We start from the raw sequence: 23133 nt of genomic DNA on the forward strand, positions 1-23133 counted from the left end.
TTTCACCCTACACGGGCTTCGTCCGGATATATATATATATATATATATATATATATATATATATATATATTAAGTGAGGAGGTGAGTAAGTACAACTAAATCCCCTTAGCAACTGGGCCATTGGTTTCAGTGCCTGGAGGCACTTGGATGCCAATGGGTGGTTTCCTTCAATATTTTAAATATTTCCTAAAATGCTGACTGGGGAGAAGATCTTATCCTTCAGAATGAATGTATTGCTAGGTAAGCAATTTGTTGATTTGCCTTGGACAGTGTTAGTGAAAACCAGAGCTAGAAATGCTAAGACTGCATCACCATATTGTTGTGCTCTTACCTGGCCCTCATTAGGGAACATCTCAGACTTAACAGTTCCTGGCCATTACCGCACAATAAACAGTTGGACTCAGATAGGCAAAAAATAAGACTTATAACAACCAATGAAGATAATTATAAAAGGCTTGTTATAGGCCGTTTATTATACCAGACACATGTTTAGATATCTCTATACTTCGGTATGCTTAGATACTCATGAATAAGAATATAAAACAAGAAGTCAACATGTAGTTAGTTATATTGGGATGTAAATAGGTATGTACGTCGCCGTCAGCGCTGTTACTGAAGACATCTTCATCTTGGCCACTACAACACTGCTTAGTACGCGCATTAATGGGGTCTGGAGCAGAGCGTCCTCCCTTCCAGAGAGACTACTTCACCCGGGGATCCAAGTTCTGACGGCTCTCCTGTTTACAAGCCTCTTTATTTTTATGGGGTCTTTTCCACGCCTCCCTCCATTATAGCTGCCCTTGGCCGAAGAGCAGAACATAAGTGAAGGTGGAAAGAGTGGAAAAAAACAGTCAGAAGTGGAAAAACCCAGCTCTCTTCTCTTCGCATTCATTCCCAGGACTCCTTATCACTGCACCTGCAATGCGCTCGGACTCCCTTTCCAGTTCAACCTTCAGTGGACAATACCATAACTATTCCCCGCAGTGAGCTCCTTCGATAATTATATTTGTGTGACCTTGCTCTGCCTTTGCTATCATGTTGTTTGCGTGTTCTGCTGAGCTCGCAAAGCCTGCCAAAGGCCTATGCATTATTAGTCAGATTAAAAGTGAGTGTCCAAAATGGCAGCGGACCGACGCCATGTTGTTTTAACTCATAAGCATCACGCATATTCATTGGCTTTTGAAAATCAGGTCACATCCTCCTAAAGCTCATTGCAAATGCAGAACATAAAATAAAGGTACCTTGCTGAATCTGGTAGTGACATACCTTAATTGAGGAAATGACATACAAAGGCTATTGCTCTGAAATGAGTTTCCAATGAAGAAAGATTAAAATGTTTTTATTTTAACTCTTCTATATGCAGTGGTCGAATTGGGCGGGGTCAGTTGAGAGCGATGCTCCGCTACTTTTTTTAATTAAGCTTCACTGTTTCTATAATTTTATTTTAAAAAGAAACTGTTCTGGAACGGTTTCATCTTAAAATAAAAGTGTAAGAAGAAGCTAAAACTTGCACTGCATCAGGGATAGGTGGGAGGGGTGGATTTAATCTTCAGCATGCCCCTTCAGAGGTGCAAATGGTGGGTGATTAGAAAGGGGAGGATGCATAAAGCTGCATGCTGTGGGGGCAATTAATAAAGTTAATGGGGGCATTTAAAATTATTTTTGCATTTTCTTTCACTGTGTTTCTTTCCACCTTTACACAATGGTGCGGGTAGAATTGAGGAAAGATGGGACCCACGTGTGGGGCTAGTATTGGGTGTGGGAGGAGGTGCTGGGATGGAGTTTGTGGGGGGCAAGCCAGCACGGAACATATTTCCACTACTTCTTTTTGTACACTTCGACCACTGTATATATGTGATTAGTAACTTCCTGGTTAGCTTAAGAAAAAATATTAACACAATCCTGCATTTGTAAGTGAGAATGATGGATGTAAAACAGAATGCACACAATAAACTTGTCAATTGCTGTATATTTTTGTAATATAATGTTTCTCTTATCTCAAATCATATAGCTCCGGCGGCCTTTGCTGTCACGTCAGAAGACTCAGACAGAACCTAGAAGCCGCCAAGGGGCTCGCTTGTCAACCACCAGACGAAGTATCCAGCCCAGGGCTAAACCCCTTGGTGAGATGGCAGTCTTTGATGTCTAATCTAACTCCCTCACCTCTTCCCCTCCTTCCACCCCAAGTTTAAGTAATCCAGCTTGTGTTCATAAACTGTTTAAACATTGGACCACCTTCACATAACTATTCAACTTGAAAAGCAATTGCTGTAAAACTGCACTTTGTTAAACTCATGAAGCGTTTCTGTACACAAAGCGGAAGGATCCTGAATCTGCCACTGATTCAGTAAAGTTAAAGAGATCCTTTACTCACTTTACCATTATACTGGTTAAAATGTGGCACAGACTTGTAGAAATAAAAGATTTTTTAAAGTCCTCCTGACGATTCCTTATTTGAGGATCTAAGAACAGTTATTTGGGCTAAATCTATTCCATCTACGACTAGGTTTGCAGTTTTTAATAATGCAGTCCTCTCGAGTTAAATTGAGACATTGCAACTTTAGGTGCAACCCTAACACTGTGAAAAAGAAACTCAATGAAATGGGATTGGATTCACAAGGCTGAGTCATTGAGTAACTATCCCCTATTTAGGGAATTGGCTACAATTCCTTGACCTCAGAAGTTGCTACCAAAATATCTTATCAGGTTCCAGTCCATTTTGGATGCTATACTTGAGGTTTACATTAAACCTGGTGGCCACAAGTGAAGTCCTAGGTCCTCGACACCAACTGAAAAGGGAAATGAACTACTGTAGATTTTGCACATGTTTAAACATGCAGGAAATGACAAAACACCTACTTACTGGTTGTAGGGAAACTGGGGCTAGGTATTTGTTTATATTTTGTAAATAGATATACAGCTCGTAACGCTATCTTATGTGTTATAGATTTTTGGGGGATATCACATTTCTCTGATTTTAGCATTATATAGATTTTTATTGCATCTTTATGAAATGTTGGAATTAGGTCAATTTGATATTTTTAAACTTGTATTTATGAAGTATAATTAATTATGTATTGAAGAATGTATTGTTATTTCTTTTTCTTTTGTCCTATTTTTCACATCACTTTTTTTAATCTCTACTCTATTATTTTAGTTGTATCCTGTGAAACGTGTTTGCATGATGCACACTTGAACACAAAAAAAAGAAAGTCCCTTCACAGTCATACTTTAAATTAATTTAGAAGTTTTAGTTTACCAGACCACAAGATGAACGGGTTCTAGTCAGCAGCCTGGCAGAACCTGGCCTTTTTCACAGACTTTTTATATCACAGGTGCAGTAGTGAAACTATAAGCATCCTTGTGAATAAAACCTAAGAATACAGATATTTGTTTGAACACCCAGAACTTTGGGTGCTGGGGGGAGGTCCAAGAAATGTCAATCTTTATTCCAGGACAAAAAGATGTAAGGATTTGCTTGGAATTATTTTCTAACTTTGGCTAAGAACTACATCCATTCTGAGAAAAATCTTGGGGGACTTAATAGCAAGGTTCTTATGATAAATATATCACTTTTGTAGGCACATGGAAAATGCAGTATTACAATAATCAGTGTAAAGCAAACAAGAGTAGTCAATTCATTTCAAATCTAGTTTAATCCATTACATGATGTAAAACAAATCCAAATCTAAAATTAACTGACTCTGTTTTAGCGATAGCTTAATTACATGTATATCATTATCAGGACAATGTTAATGCAAATTATTCCTCGACCCAAGTACAATCCATTCTTAAAACAGCCTTGCATCTTGGTTTGTCAAATCTTTAAAGATAGAAACATACTGAACTTAATAATATCAAACTCTTTTGGATCACCTTTCTGTAGCCAAGTTAAAGTCTCGCCAAATGTATAATCCTTTTGGTATGAAAGCTTCATGGTCTTACACAAAATCTGAAATATAGTTAAATCTGGCCAAAGAAATCTGCTGTAGCGTATACCATGTTTTTCACAAGGCCCTTTCCTCGTTTTTCAAATTAATTGGACACATTTTGCCTGTGGTTGTTTTCGTAAATGATTTCAAATATATTTATTGTGTGTTTGTAGGTAGGGGATTGGGTGGGTGGGTGTTAGGGTGAGGGTGGGTTGGGTTGGGAGTTGGGGGTCCTCCCACACCCCATTTAAAAAAAAATGTTTTTGTCCAAAGCGACCACAGAGAAAAATGCACAATTCATATGCAAACAAGGAAAGTGCCCTTGCTTAAAACACGTACAGTCTCCTGTAGAATAAACGATTTAAAGCATATAGAAAAAACTATCATGCGTACAGCATTTAGGGATCAACTATTGATAGCCATATCCAGAGTTATTCCATCAAGATACTGAAACTTTTTTTTACAGGAAACCAGACAGTGGTTAATGTTAATTCATTTACTTCAAGCACTAGAACTGACGGAATGCAAGTGCTGGTTGCATGGGAATATATGATAGGCTTCATGTTTAAATCGACTTGTTCTTTTTTGGCAGGAAAAGCAATTGTCAACCTTAAGTTTCTGAGCAGTTTTCACAATTGGGTTAAAGAGCCCTGAACTTAAAATATATTGATAATTATTTAATTCAGTATATATGCCGTGTAACAGACTACTCTTTTGTGCCCTAGTTAACATGAATTTTTCTCTAGGAATGGAAATCACAATTTTGTTTTAAAAGATATCAAACCGTACTCAAGATGTGTGGCTTAAATCAAAATCGACAGTGGTATACCAAAGAAATGTTTTCATAAGGTATTCTCTAAACTGTCTAAGATAAACTTTGTCTGATGATTCTAAATCTTTCTTACATAAAAAATGTTTGCCACAATACATTATTTCATCAGTGCCAAGAGGAGCCGGGTGATGAATCAGATTTTATTTATTTATTGTTGATTGGTAACCCAAGAATGAAGGTGATGGAGAGGTAAAACAAGAACAAAGGAGGATTACAATTAACTGATCATTCACAGGTCTTGGTACATTCAGATAATTGTAAGTGCAAAGGAAGGGGGAACAGGGAGAAGTGCTAACTTTGCAGAAGCAATTATGACAAGCGGCACTAGCCCAAAAGTGCAGGGTCACTGAGCAAAAACACAAAAGCATACAAAGTATACATGTGCCATTTGTTGGGAGTGTAGTGCACAGAAACTAAAATGTTGCAGGGAATGTTAAGGTCTACAGAGCTTGTGTGGCGCCAACATAAGTGGATGGTGTCCCTGGTCATTCTGGCTGGAAATCATGTTTGAAAAAGTGAGTTTTAAGCATTTTGCTGAATCTTGAAAGGCTTCCTTCCTGTTGAATATAGGGAGGGAGGAGGTTTCAGACGACGGCATCTCCTGAACCAATTCAAAAATGACTAAGACGCTTTTTCCTGAAGAAGGTTATTGATAGTTTGTTGGATCTTAAGGTTCTTTTAGGGATGTGTCTTTTGATGAGGGTAGAGAAGTACTGCAGTGTCTTGTGAATGATGTACATGGATTTAAATAAAATTCTTATTTGCAGCAGAAGCCAGTGCACTGCCTTCATATCATTTGGAGGAAGTGGATAAGGTGTTTAGGGAAGCGCAGCAATAAACTGTTACTGTAGTCATGTCTAGATAGAATAATTGATCTAGCGACCTCCACTTTCTTGTGCATATTCAAGAGTGGTAGGATTGGCGTAAGCACGTATAAGTGGAAGAGACCAGCTTTAGCAAGTTCCCGTACCTCCATGTTGAAAAAGAGATTGCAATAAAAACAGATACCTGTTTTTTTACCTCAATGACAGGAGTAGGGGTGGGCCCATGGGGAGAGGCTGCGGGTGTTCCTGCTATAAACCTAATCCCTGTTTTTGCTATGTTAAGCAGTAATTGGTTATCAATTTTCCTGTGGTCTCTTGGAAAGGGAACAGCAAGCTCTTACTGATGTCCAGGGATCAGCATGTAGATGGTTGCAATTTGAAGGCAAACTGAGTGTCATCTGAAAGGAGTGAGCCAACAGCACTAGCATTTGAGCATCTCCTGATAATGTGATCTTGTGTCCAGATTTAATCCATGGCAAACAAAAAAGGCTTCCGGCTCCGGCTCGCAACCTTTTTTAGTAATTTTCCTGGGTATTTTTTCTACCTTAGAAAAGATAATTATTTTTGTATTTCATTAATTAATTGTAAAACCATTCTCTTTACTGTTACTCAGCCAGGGTTTCAAGAACTCTGTGCAGGCCAATTGTACCTAGTAAAACTAATTGGCGTAAGAAAATATCAATATGGGGTGGCCCTAGTTTGGGTGTAAATGATCTTACAGTCTTGCTTCTGCCCTTTATTTGTACTTATTTTTTCCACACACATTCTCCTACTGTACCAATATGAATGAGAGCTCATGTATATGTTCAAAGGGCCATTGCAATATTTAAAACCTTCCAGGTTAACCCATTTAGTTAATTTCTTCCACAATTTGTCTGAATTTACACTCTCATATACTCTTCTGAGGTCTACGAATTCCTGCATAGTGGGGGAATTTTTTGATTTTACTGTATTCATCGGTTGGGAGTGTAGACATTTAGTGGACAGGGACCAGATTTAATCCAAGGCAAACAAAAAAGGCTTCCTGTTCGGGCTCGCAACTGTCTATACTAATTCTCCTGGATATTTTTTCCCCCTTAGAAAAGATCATTATTTTTGTATTTTATTTATTAATTGTAAAACCATTCACTTTACTGTTACTCAGCCAGGTGTTCAAGAACTCTGTGCACGGCAATTGTACCTAGTAAAACTAAATAATTGTCGTAATAAAATATCAATATGGGTTGGCACTACTTTGGGGATAAATGATCATACAGTCAAACAAAAAAGGCTTCCTGCTCCGGCTCGCAAACCTTTTTTAGTAATTTTCCTGGGTATTTTTTCCCCCCTTAGAAAAGATAATTATTTTTTTATTTCATTAATTAATTGTAAAACCATTCACTTTACTGTTACTCAGACAGGGTTTCAAGAACTCTGTGCAGGCCAATTGTACCTAGTAAAACTAATTGGCGTAAGAAAATATCAATATGGGGTGGCCCTAGTTTGGGTTTAAATGATCTTACAGTCTTGCTTCTGCCCTTTATTTGTACTTATTTTTTCCGCACACATTCTCCTACTGTACCAATATGAATGAGAGCCCATGTATTTGTTCAAAGGGCCATTGCAATCTTTAAAACCTTTCAGGTTAACCCATTTAGTTAATTTCTCCCACAATTTGTCTCAGTTTACACTGTCATAAACTCTCTTGAAGTCTACAAATTCCTGCATAGTGGGGGAATTCTTTGATCTTACTGTATTCATTTTCTAGTAAGCAAAATGCTACTATTACAACTTTACAATCTACTGTGGGTGTTCCTTTTACGAATAATAGAGGTAACCATGTATGTATGTATGTATTTAATTTTTATATAGCGCCGGTAGCCCGAGGGTGACCTTGGGTTCACCCTACCTGTCACCCTAATAGGTCAGGGGGTGACAGGTAGGGTGAACCCAAGGTCTACGACACGCTGCTCCTGTTTCTGTATTCACTACTCTGACATGTGGCCATACATGGTTCACAGACCCCGTTCACGGGTTCATGCTGCTGTGTTGGTAGCTCTGTGTCAATTAACTTCAACACCCTGAATCAATGACTTCAGAATTGATCCCAGCAACAGTACATATAGAGCATACCATGTACCATAACCTCAAGAACCTTTTTCCATGTGCTTCTCCCTGTGAGTAAAATCCTTCCTACACAACATGCCTGGGATGCCGAAGGCTTTAGATTCCACGCTTTGCTGGTACTGTACTTCCAAGATGTTGGTCACCAACCCCTTAACATCTGTGTCTGGTGCTTGGGTTTGGAACATGACCTTCCCAGGTGTGGGAGATAGGACAGCATTCCCAATTGATTGCGACAGCACTGCAATGAGCATGTTTTGTAAGTCCAGCATAGTAATCGGGATCCTGGGGTTGGTACATTCCTCGTTTTCATAATTATTGGATGTGGTATCAGTGGTTTTGGTTTCTGGTGCACTCAGTTGGGGAGTAGGGTGTTGGTTCTTGCTCGTGAGATCAGGTGTGTAGTAGGATTCATCTGTGTCGTAATTGAAGCGGGTTGGAATATTTTGGGTTCCTGCTCAGTGTGTTACAGTCTCTCTTTTGATGAGTCTTTGGCCAGTTCCCTGTGTCATGCATGGGGTCGAAGTTAAATGCGGCTGATGGTTTCCTGTTATGTTACCAAATATTTGTTTTTGTTTGTCTAGGTTTAACATGATTGATTCAATTTCTGTGATGTCCATTGAAAGTCTTCTTGCCTTGGTTATGGGTTGGTTGGCAGCAGTATCTGGGCGTTTAGCGAGTTTGATTGAGTTGTGGGTAGGTAACCACGCGAGTTTGGCTAATCTTGCTTTTTCTTTCTTTGTTGAGTTGTGCTGCTTGGTGGTTTTTGTAGGGTGGTGTTGAGTCTTGGTTCAATTGATTGAGGTTTGGGAGTGGATTTGTCGACTTCGTAGCTGTTAGAGGCTTTCATAATCACACTTGGTTCTTCTTGAATGACGAGCTGGGGCATGGGAGTTTGGATGTCTTGCTCCTTTGTTGGTTTCTTGGTAGTATCCTTTAGAATCTCATAGTTATGCAGGTCGGACAAAGCGGCAGATGCTTCATGTTCTGTGCCCACTGGAGACTTGACAGATGCTTTGGATGGTTCATCTTGTGATGTAGAAGCAGAGATTGGGGCTGTTATTGCTCCTTGTGGTGTTATAGATTGCTCATGTGAGGTTAATGCCTTGCTATTAAAGTTCATTTGCGTAGTGACGGTAGTCAAGGTATCGTTGTTAGTAAGTTCCGGTTTTCTCTTTTCCGGTGTCACAGAGTTGTCTTGTTTCTGCGGAATTTGTTGGTTGGAAGGTATCGGTACTGTTATTTCTTCCTGTTCGATGTAGCTTTGTGAGTTAGTTTCTGTTGGTTGGATATCGTTGGAAGGCTGAATAGTAAGGGTTGTTAGTTGAAGGGATGCTGGTTCGGCGTGCTTGTGGATAGTAGTGGATTGTGCTTCGTGATATTCAGTCGCGATGCCAGTAGTGTGAATTTGTGCTTGTATGTTGAACTGATTCGGTAATTCTGCTTGATCGTTCAATTGTCGTTTGGTTTCTGGATTCGGTTGGTTGGGCTTAGTTATGAGGGGATCATCTGATTTCGTAGCATACTCATTGTCCACGTGCTGTTGTGGATGGTTCGAGTCAGTTTTTGTAGCATGGGTTCTTGAAAGTGATTGTTCCAAAGTTAGTTGCGAGGAATCTAAAGCAGACATGGCAGCAGTATTGAGTTTTGTTCTTAGTCTTGTTTTGGGGTGCACAACGAGTTGTTGTTTGGGTCGAGTTGTAGACATTTCTTCTTTGAGCGTTGTGTTGGAATCCGAGGTGCGGACTCTGTAAGTCTGTTTGGAGTGGTAGGAAGTTTCTGTAGGTTCAGGATCCAAGGGTCATGCCCTTTCGGTCTCCTGGGTGGTAGGGTGTTGGTGAATCTATAGGAGGTGTTGTGCGTTGACCTTTTGGCCTCCTGACCATATGAGAAGAGCCTTGTTTCTATAATGCAGGATCCAAGGGTTGTGCCCTTTCGGTCTCCTTGATAGAAGTGTGACGCTTGCTCTAGTAAAAGAAATATTGTGTCTGTGTTAGGATCCAAGGGTCGAACCCTTTCGGTCTCCTAACAGGAGTGAAGGTGCGTCAATGTATCTTTAGCGTGCGGGATCCAAGGGGCGGGCCCTTTCGGTTTCCTGTGCAGAAAGTATTGCAGTGGTTCTGTTGAGATCCAAGGGACAAGCCCTTTCGGTCTCCCAACAGGGGTGGTTGGTACGTTGCTGTTTCTTTGTGGTGCCGGATCCAAGATCTTCTTTGGGGCTGACCGAAGCGGTCTGCTGACAGAAATGGTTGGTATGTTGTTATTTCTTAGAGCTACAGGATCCTAGGTCTCCTGTGGAGGAGGTAGCAATAGTTCTAGTTGAGATTTGAAGGGGTGAAGCAGAGGGGTAGGGTTCTTGTATCGGTGATTATTCTAGATATATTGAGATAGGCGCAGGAAGGGAGTCCGTTAGTTCTTTACTGATAATAGAAGATCTGGGTGGGTGATTTATATGAACTGGGTTTAGAGATGGTTGCTGGTTCGGCCTCTTGATTAGTTGTCAAAGAAAGCTCCTCAGAGGGCTGTAAGTCGCAAGGTTTAGATTGCTTCTATGGGTTTTGGAGGCTTTTGAGGTGTAAGAGGTAGGGCTCTTGAAGTATTGAAGATGGGATCCAGGAGTGGGGTTGTGCGTTTTCCCACAGATGATGTGATGCCGGTGAGGGTCTTGTAGGGGTTACGTAGAGAGTTAAATAGATTGAACCGGGGGGTGGTTAGAGTCTGTTTTGAATTGATCTGCATTCGTGAGTGGTGCAACTATTGCCGACTCACGGCAGGTCGTGAGTGCTCTCCCGTGAGTAAAGAGTTTGCTGTAGCAAAGCTGATACGAGGGTAAGGTTCTCTATGTCCTGTCCACAGGAGGAGCGACTTTGTGGTGATGACGGAAGCACGTTAGGTTGGGGTGTGCTGTGGCTCTGTACAGCAGAGAGGTGCTCGCGTCGTTGAAATTGAGTTGGAAGGCTCCGCCTCTGAATGACTTCCGGACATTGCAGGAAGGCAGGGGAGCACCGGAGCTTGTTGCTGTACTTTTGGGGTAAGTGCTTTGTGCTTGGTGATTAGACTTGTAGTGCTAGAAAGTGGTACAGTGATTTGGTGTGTGCTGGTGCTCTACACTGCGAGGCAACACCCGCGCTGCCCCAGCCGTGCGGGTAGGCTCCGCGTCTGCCTCCGAAGGATTTCCAGACGCTGCAGGCGAGCGAAGAAGCGGTGGAGCTCGTTGCGGAGGTTTCACGTCTGGATCGCTGCTGTAGGTGCAGTCGGCTCCAGGTGGCTCCCTTCTCGTGAGGGAGAGAAGCGCAGGAGGTAGGTGTCGGGAGTTAGCCGGCAGCGGCTGGTTGGTGAGGAAAAGAAATGCTGGTGCTGGTGCCTGGGGTGATATCAATGGGAGGCCTCTGTAGAATGTGAAGTCGCTGGATAAAATCTGTCCCTATCTGTTGGACGGGTCGTGCCACAGCTACGCAGCTGGCGGCGGTGTAGCAGTTGAGCGGCTTGGACGCTGCGGTCTCCTCTGTATGTCAGAAGTGCTGGAATGGGGATGATGGACGCTGGTGTCTTGGTGGGGGGGATGGGTACGGGGGCAAGGTGCTGTTTACTGGTTGCTGGCAGTTTGAGCTCAATGCGTAGGTTGGGCCAACAGCAGCCGTCCGATGGAATCCGTGTTGATGCACCGTGGGCGGTGCCGCGGAGCCCGCAGACCCAAAGACAAAAAGACTCTGCAGCAGACTCCGTGGCCGCCTCACGGTGTTCTGGGGTTTTTAGGCTAGTAGGTAGTAGCAGTAGAAAGCGGACTAGCCCAAAAAAAAAAAGTCAAACAGCAGCAGCAAGCAAAAGAACCTCCTCTCTTGAAGACAAAAAGACTCTGCAGCAGACTCAGCGGTGTTCTGGGGTGTTCTGGGGTTTTAGGCTAGTAGGTAGTAGCAGTAGAAAGCGGACTAGCCCAAAAAAAAAATAAAGTCAAACAGCAGCAGCAAGCAAAAGAACCTCCTCTCTTGAAGACAAAAAGACTCTGCAGCAGACTCTGCAGCAGACTCCGCGGCCGCTCCGCGGTGTTCTGGGGTTTTTAGGCTAGTAGGTAGTAGCAGTAGAAAGCGGAATAGCCAAAGAAAAAAAGTCAAACAGCAGCAGCAAGCAAAAGAAGCTCCTCTCTTGAAGACAAAAAGACTCTGCAGCAGACTCTGTGGTCGCTCCGCAGTGTTCTGGGGTTTTTAGGCTAGTAGGTAGTAGCAGTAGAAAGCGGAATAGCCCAAAAAAAAAAGTCAAACAGCAGCAGCAAGCAAAAGGAGCTCCTCTCTTGAAGACAAAAAGACTCTGCAGCAGACTTCGCGGCCGCTCCGCGGTGTTCTGGGGTTTTTAGGCTAGTGGGTAGTAGCAGTAGAAAGCTGACTAACCCAAAAAAAAAACAAAAAAGTCAAGCAGCAGCAAGCAAAATAACCTCCTCTCTTGAAGACAAAAAGACTCTGCAGCAGAAATTCCTTTTCGGTCCAAAGGCTGATGACTCCCTGGAAAAGTTTAAGGAGTCAAAGATTGACCCAAAATCGCTGGGCCTCGCTGTGCAGCCAACCAAGCCTGCCTTCAGCTTTGCCTATTAGGGGCAGGGACTACAGGCGTTACGTGCCTTATGAAGATGGCTGACAGGGGAGGATCTTATGGAGGTGTTCCTATTGGCTGTGGGCAGTCTGACCCAAAATGACTCTAATAGAGCACAAAAGTGACTGAAAGTAATTTTCAGTTTAAGTGTAAACAGCTTTATGTTACCAAGATCTCCCAGCCTGATGACTGGGAATATTCAGAACATGTGAATCTATGTAAGATAACAATGCTGGAGAACCGGAGTTACAGGTAAGTAACTTATTCCTTCTGTCATTCATACCTCTCTGGGTAACAGAGAGTTGAAAAGGGAAAGGAGAGGTACCTGGGATAGACTTGAGCCGGGGTTCTGCCACTTCCTCACTAATTTAAGTTTAAAATGCAAACTCGAGTGCTCGCTGCAGTCATCTGAGTCCTAGAAAATGGCTGTGCCTGTGAATGGTACAGGGTGTTGGGCTCTTACTAGGCCACTGGCTGATAAATAACTGGTGTTTACGCTTAAGGTTTGAGCTTAAGTTGGTTGCTGGGAGACAGCGTGTTGTGGGGTGAATGGAACACACTACTGTGGGTTAGATGGAACATTGCTAAAGAATCTATTAAAGCCTAAGCTATTTCCTCTTCTACCTTTTCCTAGTTGCGGACAAAGCAGAGATGGTGCTGGCCCTGAATCTACATCTTCAATTAATTTACCTCATGATCTCAAATGTTTAGTTTGGCTTTTCAGTTTTTCATTCAAGTCTTAATTTTTTTAACAACTTTATTTTATCCGGTTGCAGACAATGAATGAGCAGTAAAGAGTCACATATTTGGTGTTAAACCTTCAGTCAGAAGTACAAGAAATCGGAATAGCCCCTTCCTCCCTCTCCATGTCCCTAGAAAAATTGCCACACCTCCTCCCTAGTTTCCCCCAGTCTGGTAGAAGTTAATTTGGTGGGTCTCGTTTCGATTGTTGTCTCGAAGGAACAGGCTCAGGAGCCACGGTTTGTGTGTTTGAAAAGGGACGTCCCGATAATATTGCAAGATAGGGGCCCACACATCTGTGAAGCGGTGCAAAAGGCCTTCTTTAGCCGCTGTGACTTTTTCTGACACTAGGATGTCCCATATCTTAATCCACCACAGGGATAGTAACAGGCCCTCTGGAGATTTCCAAGAATGGGCGATAGTGATCTTCCCCGCTAGTAGGAGCTGGGTGATAAGTTTAGCCGTCGTTCCAAATCTTGAGTAGATCCCCTGTACCGGAGACCCCAGGAGGATTACTTTGTTTTTTTGGAGGTTTAACCTGGCTGATGGCTTCAATTACAGTGAGTACCTCCTCCCAGAAGGCTTGAGCAGAGGGGCAGTTCCACCACATATGTAGGTAAGTGCTCTGGTTCCCACAGCTTCGTCAGCACTGCGGGTCCGACATGTTCTGAATTTGATGAAGCCGCACTGGGGAATAGTACCACTGAAGAAGCAGTTTGAGAGCACATTCTTTATTCGTCACACAGGATGAGGAAGAATAGCTTCTTGTCCAGATGTCCACTCCAGTCTGGTCCTCAATTGAGCACCCCAGGTCCTTTTTCCATTGTGTCATAAATGCCAGGGGAAGAGTCAGCATGTCCTCCTGCGGTAACTTGTATAGCCTGGAGATATTTCCCTCGTTTAGTTTCTCCTGCAAAGTGCTCTGAATAGGGCCGAGGTTGCGTAGGGCCTTCTGACGGACGAGAGGTTACGTCCACCAATGACGGAGTTCGGCATAGGAAAATATGTCACTCTCTTTGATTTTTAGCATTGCCACGCAGCACTTTGATTCTTAGCATTTTAGCACTTGCCCAGCACATCTAAGCCCCAAATGAGAAATAGAATAAACATGGGAAGCTTTTGCCTCTAATGTAGCATTACAATATCTAGTGTGAAGCTCTTTTGCACATGAAAAGTAAAAAACACATATAAATATATGTTTTCACTTTCTTGTGATTATACTTTTTACCAGTGCAATATCAAATCAGAATGTTTTTAGAATTACCAGATGTTTGTATAAATAGCAGAATTAATATTTGTATCGAATTTTTTTAATTATATTAATAAAATTTGAATATATAAGGATTATTACATTTCCTGACCGAGCTTACCCTCTTCTTTACTAGTGGGAGACTGTTTATATATCGTATTTCCTGTTGTTCCATGAGACGTCCCGCCCTGTTCATTATCCTCGGTCAGTTGAAACATCCCCTTACAGTTCTCGAAGGTGCATGGCTGGCCATTTGCAAATAGTTGCGCCAGGGTTCGCAACTCGGCCTTCACCCAGTTTTTAAAGTTTGTAGGGCACATGCCTGGCAAGAAGACTGGGTTGTAGAAGACAGAGGAAAGCAGACCCAATCCGGTCGGTATACCTTTGGATGTCATGGCCCAGTCCCAGATACAAACTGTGGATTTCATGGAGGAAAATATGCCAGGCCATTGTTTTTGGCGGGTTGGGGGATGTATGGGAGGGAGCAAAGGGGAAGCCGCAGTCTTGACTGTTAAATCTCTACCCATTTTGGGGGATCTGTTGGAGAGAGCCACGCCTGGAAGCATGCAAGTTGCACCACTACGTAATATATTTGTGCAGATTAGGGACCCCAGGCTTCCAAGCGAGCGTTGCCCATCATTACCCTTTTAGGGATCCATACTTTCTTACCCCTCCATATAAACTGTAGCATTTTTTGTCGGCGAAGGAGTGGGGGTGGCAGGACCAGTACAGGGAGAGTGGAACAGAAATATAGGACCCTAGGGAGAAGGTTCATTTTACAAACCGTGATCCTCCTCATCAACAAGATCTCTTGGGTGGTCCACCTCTTCAGCTCAGTTTCAAGTTCTTTAAAGAGAGGGGGGAAGTTAGCAGCATATACCTCACCTGGGAGGGCCGGGATGTGCACCCCTAAGTAGTCTATGAATTTATCGTTCCAATGGATGGGACATAAGGGTCGCAGGGCTTCTATCTCATCTGAGGTCAAACCCACTCTCGGGGCCGATAATTTCCAATAATTAATATCGAACCCTACATCCCTACCAAATGTATTTAGTTCCGAGAGGGATTATTGGAGGGAGGGGTGGATGTTTGTTAAAGTGAGCAGGACGTTGTCCGCATAGAGGGAAAGTTTATGGTGCGTCTGACCCACCCGGACCCCTTCAATGGCGGAATGGTTCCGAATTCGTTGGGCCAAGGGTTCCATTACCAGGGCGAAAAAGTAAGGGAAACAGAGGGCATCCTTGCTTAGTCCCACAAGTTAGTGAAATGGGTGCTGTCTGTCCCAAGTTAACCTGTAAAGCAGTTTTCAGTGAGCTATAGTTGGCTAGGACAATTTTACGAAAGAGTGGGCCAAACTGAAAGGCCTCAAGTTTTAGATTTAGGAAGTCCTCTTTGTTAAAGGCTTTGGTTGCGTCCAAATCCAGCAGCGCCATTTTCTGGCGGTCTAAAGCTGCCACCTCAACCAGGTTCAGGGCCCGTTGAATGTTATCCCCTGTGGTTCTGCCTTTTATGAAGCCGGTTTGGTCTGAGTCAATTATTTTAGGAAGAACTAAGGATAGGTGGTTGGCCAAAACTTTACAATAGATGTTGGCATCTATATTAAGCAGTGATATGGGCCTGTATGAGGTGCAATCTCTAGGATCTTTTGGCGGGTTTCAGAAGGAGGATTTTTGAGGAGATCTGCATCAATGGGGTTGTGGAGCCGATTGGCGGAAGGAATTGAAAAGGGCCGTGAGCAGGGCCAGGTGTTGAGGGTGAAAGAGTTTGTAAAATCTCGTTGAGAACCCATAAGGCCCTGGAACTCTTGTTTTCAGGGATTTAATGACTGAGTCTATTTCCTCGCTAGTGATCGGGGAGTTTAGAGCTTCACAGTCCCCCTTAATGAGGTGTGGGAGGGTGGCATCCTCAATGTATTGTGTCTGTTCAGGTGGATCCCGGGGGGACGCTGTCATGTTTCGGTCAGGTGGGCTGCTGCTAGTTGCAGTTTTGCTTCTTCCGTATACTGGACCTTACCCCACGAATCTCACAGGCCAATTATGACATTGCGTTGTATTACTTTTGCCAATTTTTAACCAGAAATGTATTAGCTTTATTATTTTTGGCATAGTATCTTAGTTTGGTTTTGAGTAGGGAATGGGCCATTTCTTAGGCATAGTGGGCTTCTAGTTTGTTTTGGGCCACCTGCAGGGAACGGTGTGCTTTAGGAGACCACCTCTTTTTATGTTTACCTTCTGCTTCAGTTATTTCCCTTTCCAACCGGGTTTTGGCCTCCGCCTACGCTTCTGGTAAGCAGTGGCATGGGGTATGAGTTCTCTCCTAATCACAACCTTCATGGCAAGGTCAGTTCTGTGGGGTTTTCCTTGAAAGTAGGACCGAATGGCTTTAGGGATTGTGTCCCCGAGTGCCATGTCATGCAGGCCTGCGTCATAGAAGCTCCATTGCGGTCTAGGGGGAGGTTTTGAGTCATAAACTTGGCATGTCAGGGAACTGGGGCGTAATCTGACAATGTTCTTGGTTTTATGGCCACTTCATCGACATTGGACATAAATTGGGGGGAAGCCAGGAGTAAGTCTATTCAGGAGCAAGTTTGATGTACATGCGAGAAGAAGGTACAGTCTTTCTCTCCCTGGTGTAGTACTCTGCACGTGTCAACCACCCCCAAGTTTTTGAATAGGTGAAGGAGACCCAGAGCAATTTTGAAATCTTTTGGAGTGGGTGGGTGGGTTTTATCTATCTGGGGGTCTGGGACCCCATTAAAGTCTCCCCCAATGATGATCTGACCCTCGAGAAAGGGGAGAAGTTCCGATTTCAGTTCCAGGAGAAAGGCTTTGTGCCCTTCATTGGGGGCGTAGACAGAGATCAGTGTATATAGTTGGCCAAACAACGTACTTTAGATCCCCGTGTATCGGCCCTCCGAGCTGTAGAGCATTTCCATATCTGTGAACGCCACCCCCTTCGCCAAGAGAATTGCTCTGCTGCCTTTTTTGGACCCACTGGAGGCCAGTTTTTGGAGTGGAAAATGGTTGTTCCGAAGGCGGGAAAAGTCAGACAGAAGAAGGTGGGTCTCCTGCACAATATCACTGAACCGTTGAGGTCCTGGAGGCATTGAAGTGCGGATCTACGTTGAACTCAGGCTTTTAGGCACTTCACATTGAGCGATATAAAGTTCAATTTCTAGTGGGGTGGAGGCGTCGTCAAGGGGCTTGCTTTCGCAGTGGGAGACGGGGGATCCAGATGGGTTTTTATCCACCATCTAATTCTGTTCCTGCCTCAGTATCCCTCTGCAACCGGTTTATTAACATATAACTCCAACTGGTAACCATTAACTGTGAAACAACAGTAGAATTGGGCTCAGCCCCTGTTGGATTCTGTGTGGGATCATACCCACGTTTGGGCGTAGACCGTGTGAAGCCGGGTGCCCAGATAGATGTTGTTGCTTGTCAGCACCGGCTCGGCTGCAAGGTGATTGTGCTCCAGGTTGGTTCTGCTGATGGGTAGCCAAGAGGCCTTCAGGATTGTTGTGGAGGTAGCTTGGCTTTATGTCCTCTAGAGCTACTTTCTTCCAGGCATTGCGTTTAGTCAAGGGAGCATCTCTCTCCTTTCGGCGATGTGAGGGAGCTGGAGTGAATAGGGGAGCCCCACCCTGTGTTCGGGATGGTGTCTGGTAGAATATCCTCTGCCTTTTCCAGGGAGCTGATGGTGCGGGTTGTATCATCCAGCACAAACTGAAGTGTGGCAGGAAACAGCCAGCAGTATTTGACCTTCTGATCCTGCAGGAAGGTGGTTCGTTGTCTGAGCCTTCTCCTCCTATATACCGTGGCTGCAGCTAGGTCCTGAAAGATTTGGAGTGAAGCCCCCTGGAAATTCAACTCTCCCCGTATTCGGCTGGCTGTGAGAATTTCTTGCTTGGCCGAGAAGAAGTGGATTCTCTTGATCACATCGGGCGGGAGGTTCGTGGCCAACCCCCTCCGGGAGCGCAGCCTGTGAGTGCAGTCCAGGAGCAACATTGATTTGTCAAGATGCGGGAGGAATGCGGGAGGAGAGTCTGGAAGATGTCCCCTATATATTCGTTTAGGGCTTGGTCCGAGATCGATGAGGGAACCCCCTAATCCATAGGTTGTTTCTGCAGTCTCTGTTTTCAATATGCTCCTGCTTGCATTCGCTGGCGTCGCTGGCGTCGCTTCTACCTTCAGACGGTTTGATCTTGCGCTGCAATTCTGCCACCGTTATGGCCGGGTCCATTTTTGGTCTTCCGCCTCACCCAACCTTTGCTCCGCTTGCAGCACTCGTTGGTCCAGGCGGTCCACCTTAGATGATATCTTTGTAATGCAGTTGAAGAATTGCAGCTTGATTTTAGACATGATTGTATGCCTTCTTTTGTGGTTAGTTGCCCTCCAGCTGGAAGTAGGGAAGGTGGCTGAGTTTTTGTCACCTCCAGTTTCTTCCCTTTGTCGATAGGCTGAAGCAGAGTTGTGATGTCTGCATTTTTTGGGGGTTTCGACATGGCTAGCTTGTAGCTGGGGCTCCCTCTGCACTGGTTGTTGTGTGGGGAGTGCGAGCCTTTGGGAAATCCAGTCAGGTGTGTGCTATGAGGTGGAGAGTGGGTGGTCACTCACTGCCTTGATAGTGCACGGCTACTGCTGCTCTTCAGAAGGGGTCCCCTCCAGTCTTAGCTTAGATGTGCTCCCTGGGCGCTCCTGGTCTCACTCCCCCAGGCTGCCACACAGACGGAATTCAGCAGTTATTTCTAGTTTTTTTTTTGATTGATAGATATTTTATTTCTATCGCGCTCATACACAAGTGTTTCAGAGCGTGACAAGGCAAGGGAGGGGAACAGGGGAGATCAAAACAGCGATCTTACTAGGCCCAGTGACATTGAGAACGCGTAAGTGGATGGGAGGTGGGGAGGGGGTAGTGGAAAAGTGCATGGAAGGGGGAGAAGTGGAAAGTGGGAAGCAGAGGAGAAACAGATAAATAACAATAAATAAATAATAAAGGCAACAAACAGTGGTAATGCAGCCAGCAATTTGTAAGTGCTAGGTTTAAGGCAGCAGACAGGGTAGGTCTGATAAGTGCAAGAAAAGGGGGGGATTTATGGGTACAGATACAGACCCCAGTGCAAGGGGTGGCCCTGAGGCAGTGCGGGAGGGTGGCAGGATGAGCAGGTACCTGGGCCCGAAGGACAGAGGGTGGCCAGGTGCACGTTGCCAAGAGAGAACAAATCAGCAGGGGAGAGGGGGAGCGAAGGCAGAAGAAAAGAGGAAGGTTTTGAGGTGCTTCCGGAACCGGAGATGGTTCTCCTCAAGTTTTAGAGTGGCAAGGAGGCTGTTCCAGAGGGAGGCCCTAGCCGAAGACAGAGATCTACCCCCAGCTCGTTTCTTAGAAAAATAACTGACCCTGAGGGAGTTGGAGGTAGAGGAGCGAAGAGCTCGAGAGGGGAGGTATTTGCGGAGTGATAGCTGAAGGTATTTTGGACCCAGGCCCCAGAAAGCCTTGTGGACAATGCAGAGGGTTCTCTGCAGAGGATTTTCTGTTGCCCCTGGTGCAAAGCTAGGGCATAGGCAGGCTGCTCACCGATACTAGGCTGCTGGTTGTGTCTCTGATTCAGGTGCCGGGATCTCTCTATATTCCGAGCTCTCACTTGTCCATGCTGCCGCTCTTCCAAACACATGCGGGAGTCGAGCAGAGAGGAGCTTATTGCTCAGCTCCTCCCCCAGCAGTCCAGCCCTCCATCAGACGCTAGCTGCCGATCGCTGGGTAGGTGAGGGGGCGTTGCTCACCTCTCACAATGTCCTCTTCAGCATCTATCCAGCGTCTGCTAGTTGACTCCTCCGGTGCGTCAAATGCTAGGCTTCCCCTTATTGCCGCCCTCCAGTGCTTGTCCGCGCACCGCAGCATTACGCTGCTGTTGCCTCACCGGACAAGGTTTTTGGTCGCATATCACTTCAGAGCTTGTTTTTCCCCCTGCTGGACATGCCAGGGTCGAGGAGGGAAGCCTGGCGGCAGGGATTTTGACATTCCAGTGGGCGGCCGCCATCTTGTTTGGGCTCCGTTGTGGGTATGGCAGAGCCATAACTGCAGATATCTGCCTCTCCGGCTGGTCTCTGGTGCCGCAAAGCCTGAGGTTTGCCAGCATCTGTGATGTGTCGGAGTCGGCAATAGCTCCATCAAGTCTGGGCTTCACACGGAGGCTTTCATTGAAGCATCCCCATCGCGGGCACTTCAACTCATTCAAGTCTTTTAATACCCTCAATGTCTTCAAATCCTATCAATGTACAAGCATTACACAGGAAAAAGTGTCTAAATCTAAAGACACTCCCATCCCCTGCACACCATTAAAGCTGATACAAAATCAGTCAAATGTATTTATAGTTTTTACTTCAAGAAAATAAATAAATATTTGTCAAAACAGACAATTTTAACAAAATAAATTTTGACCAGAACACTTCTGGTTAACATTTGAATATCAAAACATTCAAACACTTAGATAAGGCCATCGTGAGGTAAAGCAATATTCAAATCTACAAATGAAGTATTCATTAAAATAAACTAAAATAGCCAAAAACAATATTCTTGCGATGAACTGAAGGGCTCTACGCGTTTCGGGGAACACCCCCTTCTTCAGGAGCAAAACGATCTGTAATTATATATACATTAAAAAACCATCAGTATCAGAAACTCGAAGTGATATTTACAATGTACACAGAAATGGAAAAACCCAAGGCATTAAATGTACAGATTTTTAACTAATTTGTGAAACAAGTAATGTGATGATCACAACCATCCACAATTATATAATTGAAATATGTACAGTCAAAATCGAAGAGCATAGGTATAACCGTCAAACATCCCATAGGTGTGACTCCAAAAAAGAACATAATAAGGCCTCAAACGGGCACTAGGGTACAAAAGTATGTAAAAATAAAGTATACCTGTTTGAGCAAAAGGCGAAAGGCAGTAACGCTGGATTTCACAGCATAAATTAATCAAAAGGTCTTGTGGGATGAAAGGTCCAAATGTAGCTACGGTATATATTAAATGTTTCCAAAAATGTGGTTGGTACCCTGTTAAGGGAGAATGGAAATATATCAATCGGTGATGTTGCACTGATCACCTAAAGTTTAAGGAGTCACCTTATTTGGAAAAAAACTAAATGTGATGCTTACCAATCATTGAGGCCACGATCACTAAGCAAATTATTCTGCGATGCTGGGTCCCACTGTAACCCTCGACTGAATGGTAAACATATTCCCATGTAAGTCCACTTTCACTGTGTATGGTACCCAAAAAGATACCGATGCAGAGAGAGTAAGCCACTGTATATAACGAAAAAAGAGGAAAAGCCATGTAGTCAATCTGTTCATGTACAAACCTACTTCATATAATCTAGAGGGCATTTCAAAAGGTCTTAGTTGGCCTAGCACGAAGAATGGAAAAAAGAGCTACATTGTTCTTGATATATACAACACAACAGGTAAATGCAAATAAACTCGACTGATATTAGCCCACAGGATATAGAAACACGGAACTGAATCATCTATCCGTCTAACTCACCTCAATGTGGAAAAAAGGTTCTGTTGTTCACCACGACTCGTACTGCTGTGCGTCTCCCAAAATCTGATGCTTGTTTATCCTCTGCTGGGGATCATGTGACCAAGTCACGTGATCCAGAATGTTAACAACGTAATGCTTTAGAAAAAAGCTATGGTCGCCGTATGGCCCCTTTAATGGCCAACTGAAACGCCTGTATGGAGAGTGTATATCTTCATACTGAAGTAAATGAAAGCCATGATTATAAACGTGACGTGCCAAGACAGAGCTGGAAATGCATTCGCCGAAGGGCTTGTCTAAGAAAGGAATATATAAATGGAATATAGAACACGTGACAAAATAAAATGTACGGGAATTACAACCAAAACTAATGGGAAATCCACATAGGGAAACACTGTGCATCGCATACAAAGAAAAAAGAAGAGAAAAGTAATGATAAGAGAAACTACATGTCCATACACACCATAAGACTTTGGTGGTTAATTAGAGAATTCCTATGACGTGACAAAGTTGCGTGCTGTTGAATAGTGGCTGTATACAGTCAAAGTTATGTAATGTGATTTCCCAACAGCATAGGTTTGGATGAGAAATGTATAGAGAACCAAATACAAACGAATTGCGTGCATGTAAATAGTGGCTGTATACAGTCAAGGTTATAGAAAGTGATTTCCCAACAGCATAGATTTGGATGGGAAATGTATAGAGAACCAAATACAAACGAATAAGCCCGCCTATAGGCGGGATTACTCTCACTGAGCTGGGTGAAGAAGAAGAAATAAAAATGAAATAACAAGAGAAAAAATGAATATAACGAAGAAATGAATCAAATCAACGTAACTGAAAAGTAATAGCTGCAATACTTCCAATGTAACAGGACATGGTAATATGGCAATAAAACGTAAATAGCCTGAGACGGTAAAGCAAAACAGAAAACAATGTAAAATACATCTGACTTAATGGATTAAACAGATGATAATAACAGAATAAACCAATGGCTAACAATTAGCTAATGAAAGGAGTCAAACCAATCAGGTGAAGATGACTGGTACAGAAAATATATTGAAAGAATTTCAAAATGCCAAATAGGGATCAGAGTCATACAAAGCAATTAAGAGAACATTCTTCATTGAGTCCTCTTGGTGAAATAGTATCCAAGGCATCTATCTAAAACATCTCCCTTTGTGCAAGGGTCCTCATGTAATCACCTCCCCTGGTTGGACGTTTGACAACCTCCAAAATAGTGAATCTGATCTGGGCTATAGAATGACATGCTGCCGCAAAATGTCTCGCAACCAGGGATTTGTAATTGTTACATCT

At 43.8% G+C, this 23133-nt stretch overlaps 1 protein-coding gene across 21 annotated transcripts in view; it reads left to right on the forward strand.

Moving 5' to 3' along the window:
- Positions 1-23133, forward strand: part of UNC80 (unc-80 homolog, NALCN channel complex subunit) — a 3486058-nt gene that overhangs the window by 3392940 nt on the left and 69985 nt on the right. For all 21 annotated transcript variants that reach the window (XM_069615884.1, XM_069615886.1, XM_069615890.1 and 18 more), the window contains one exon: positions 2012-2123. In XM_069615884.1, coding sequence (XP_069471985.1) covers positions 2012-2123 — 112 coding nt within the window. The remainder of the gene's footprint in view (positions 1-2011; positions 2124-23133) is intronic.

The sequence above is a fragment of the Ambystoma mexicanum genome, chromosome 9 (assembly GCF_040938575.1).
Source record: "Ambystoma mexicanum isolate Mex_15411 chromosome 9, UKY_AmexF1_1, whole genome shotgun sequence".
NCBI classification, from domain to species: domain Eukaryota; kingdom Metazoa; phylum Chordata; class Amphibia; order Caudata; family Ambystomatidae; genus Ambystoma; species Ambystoma mexicanum.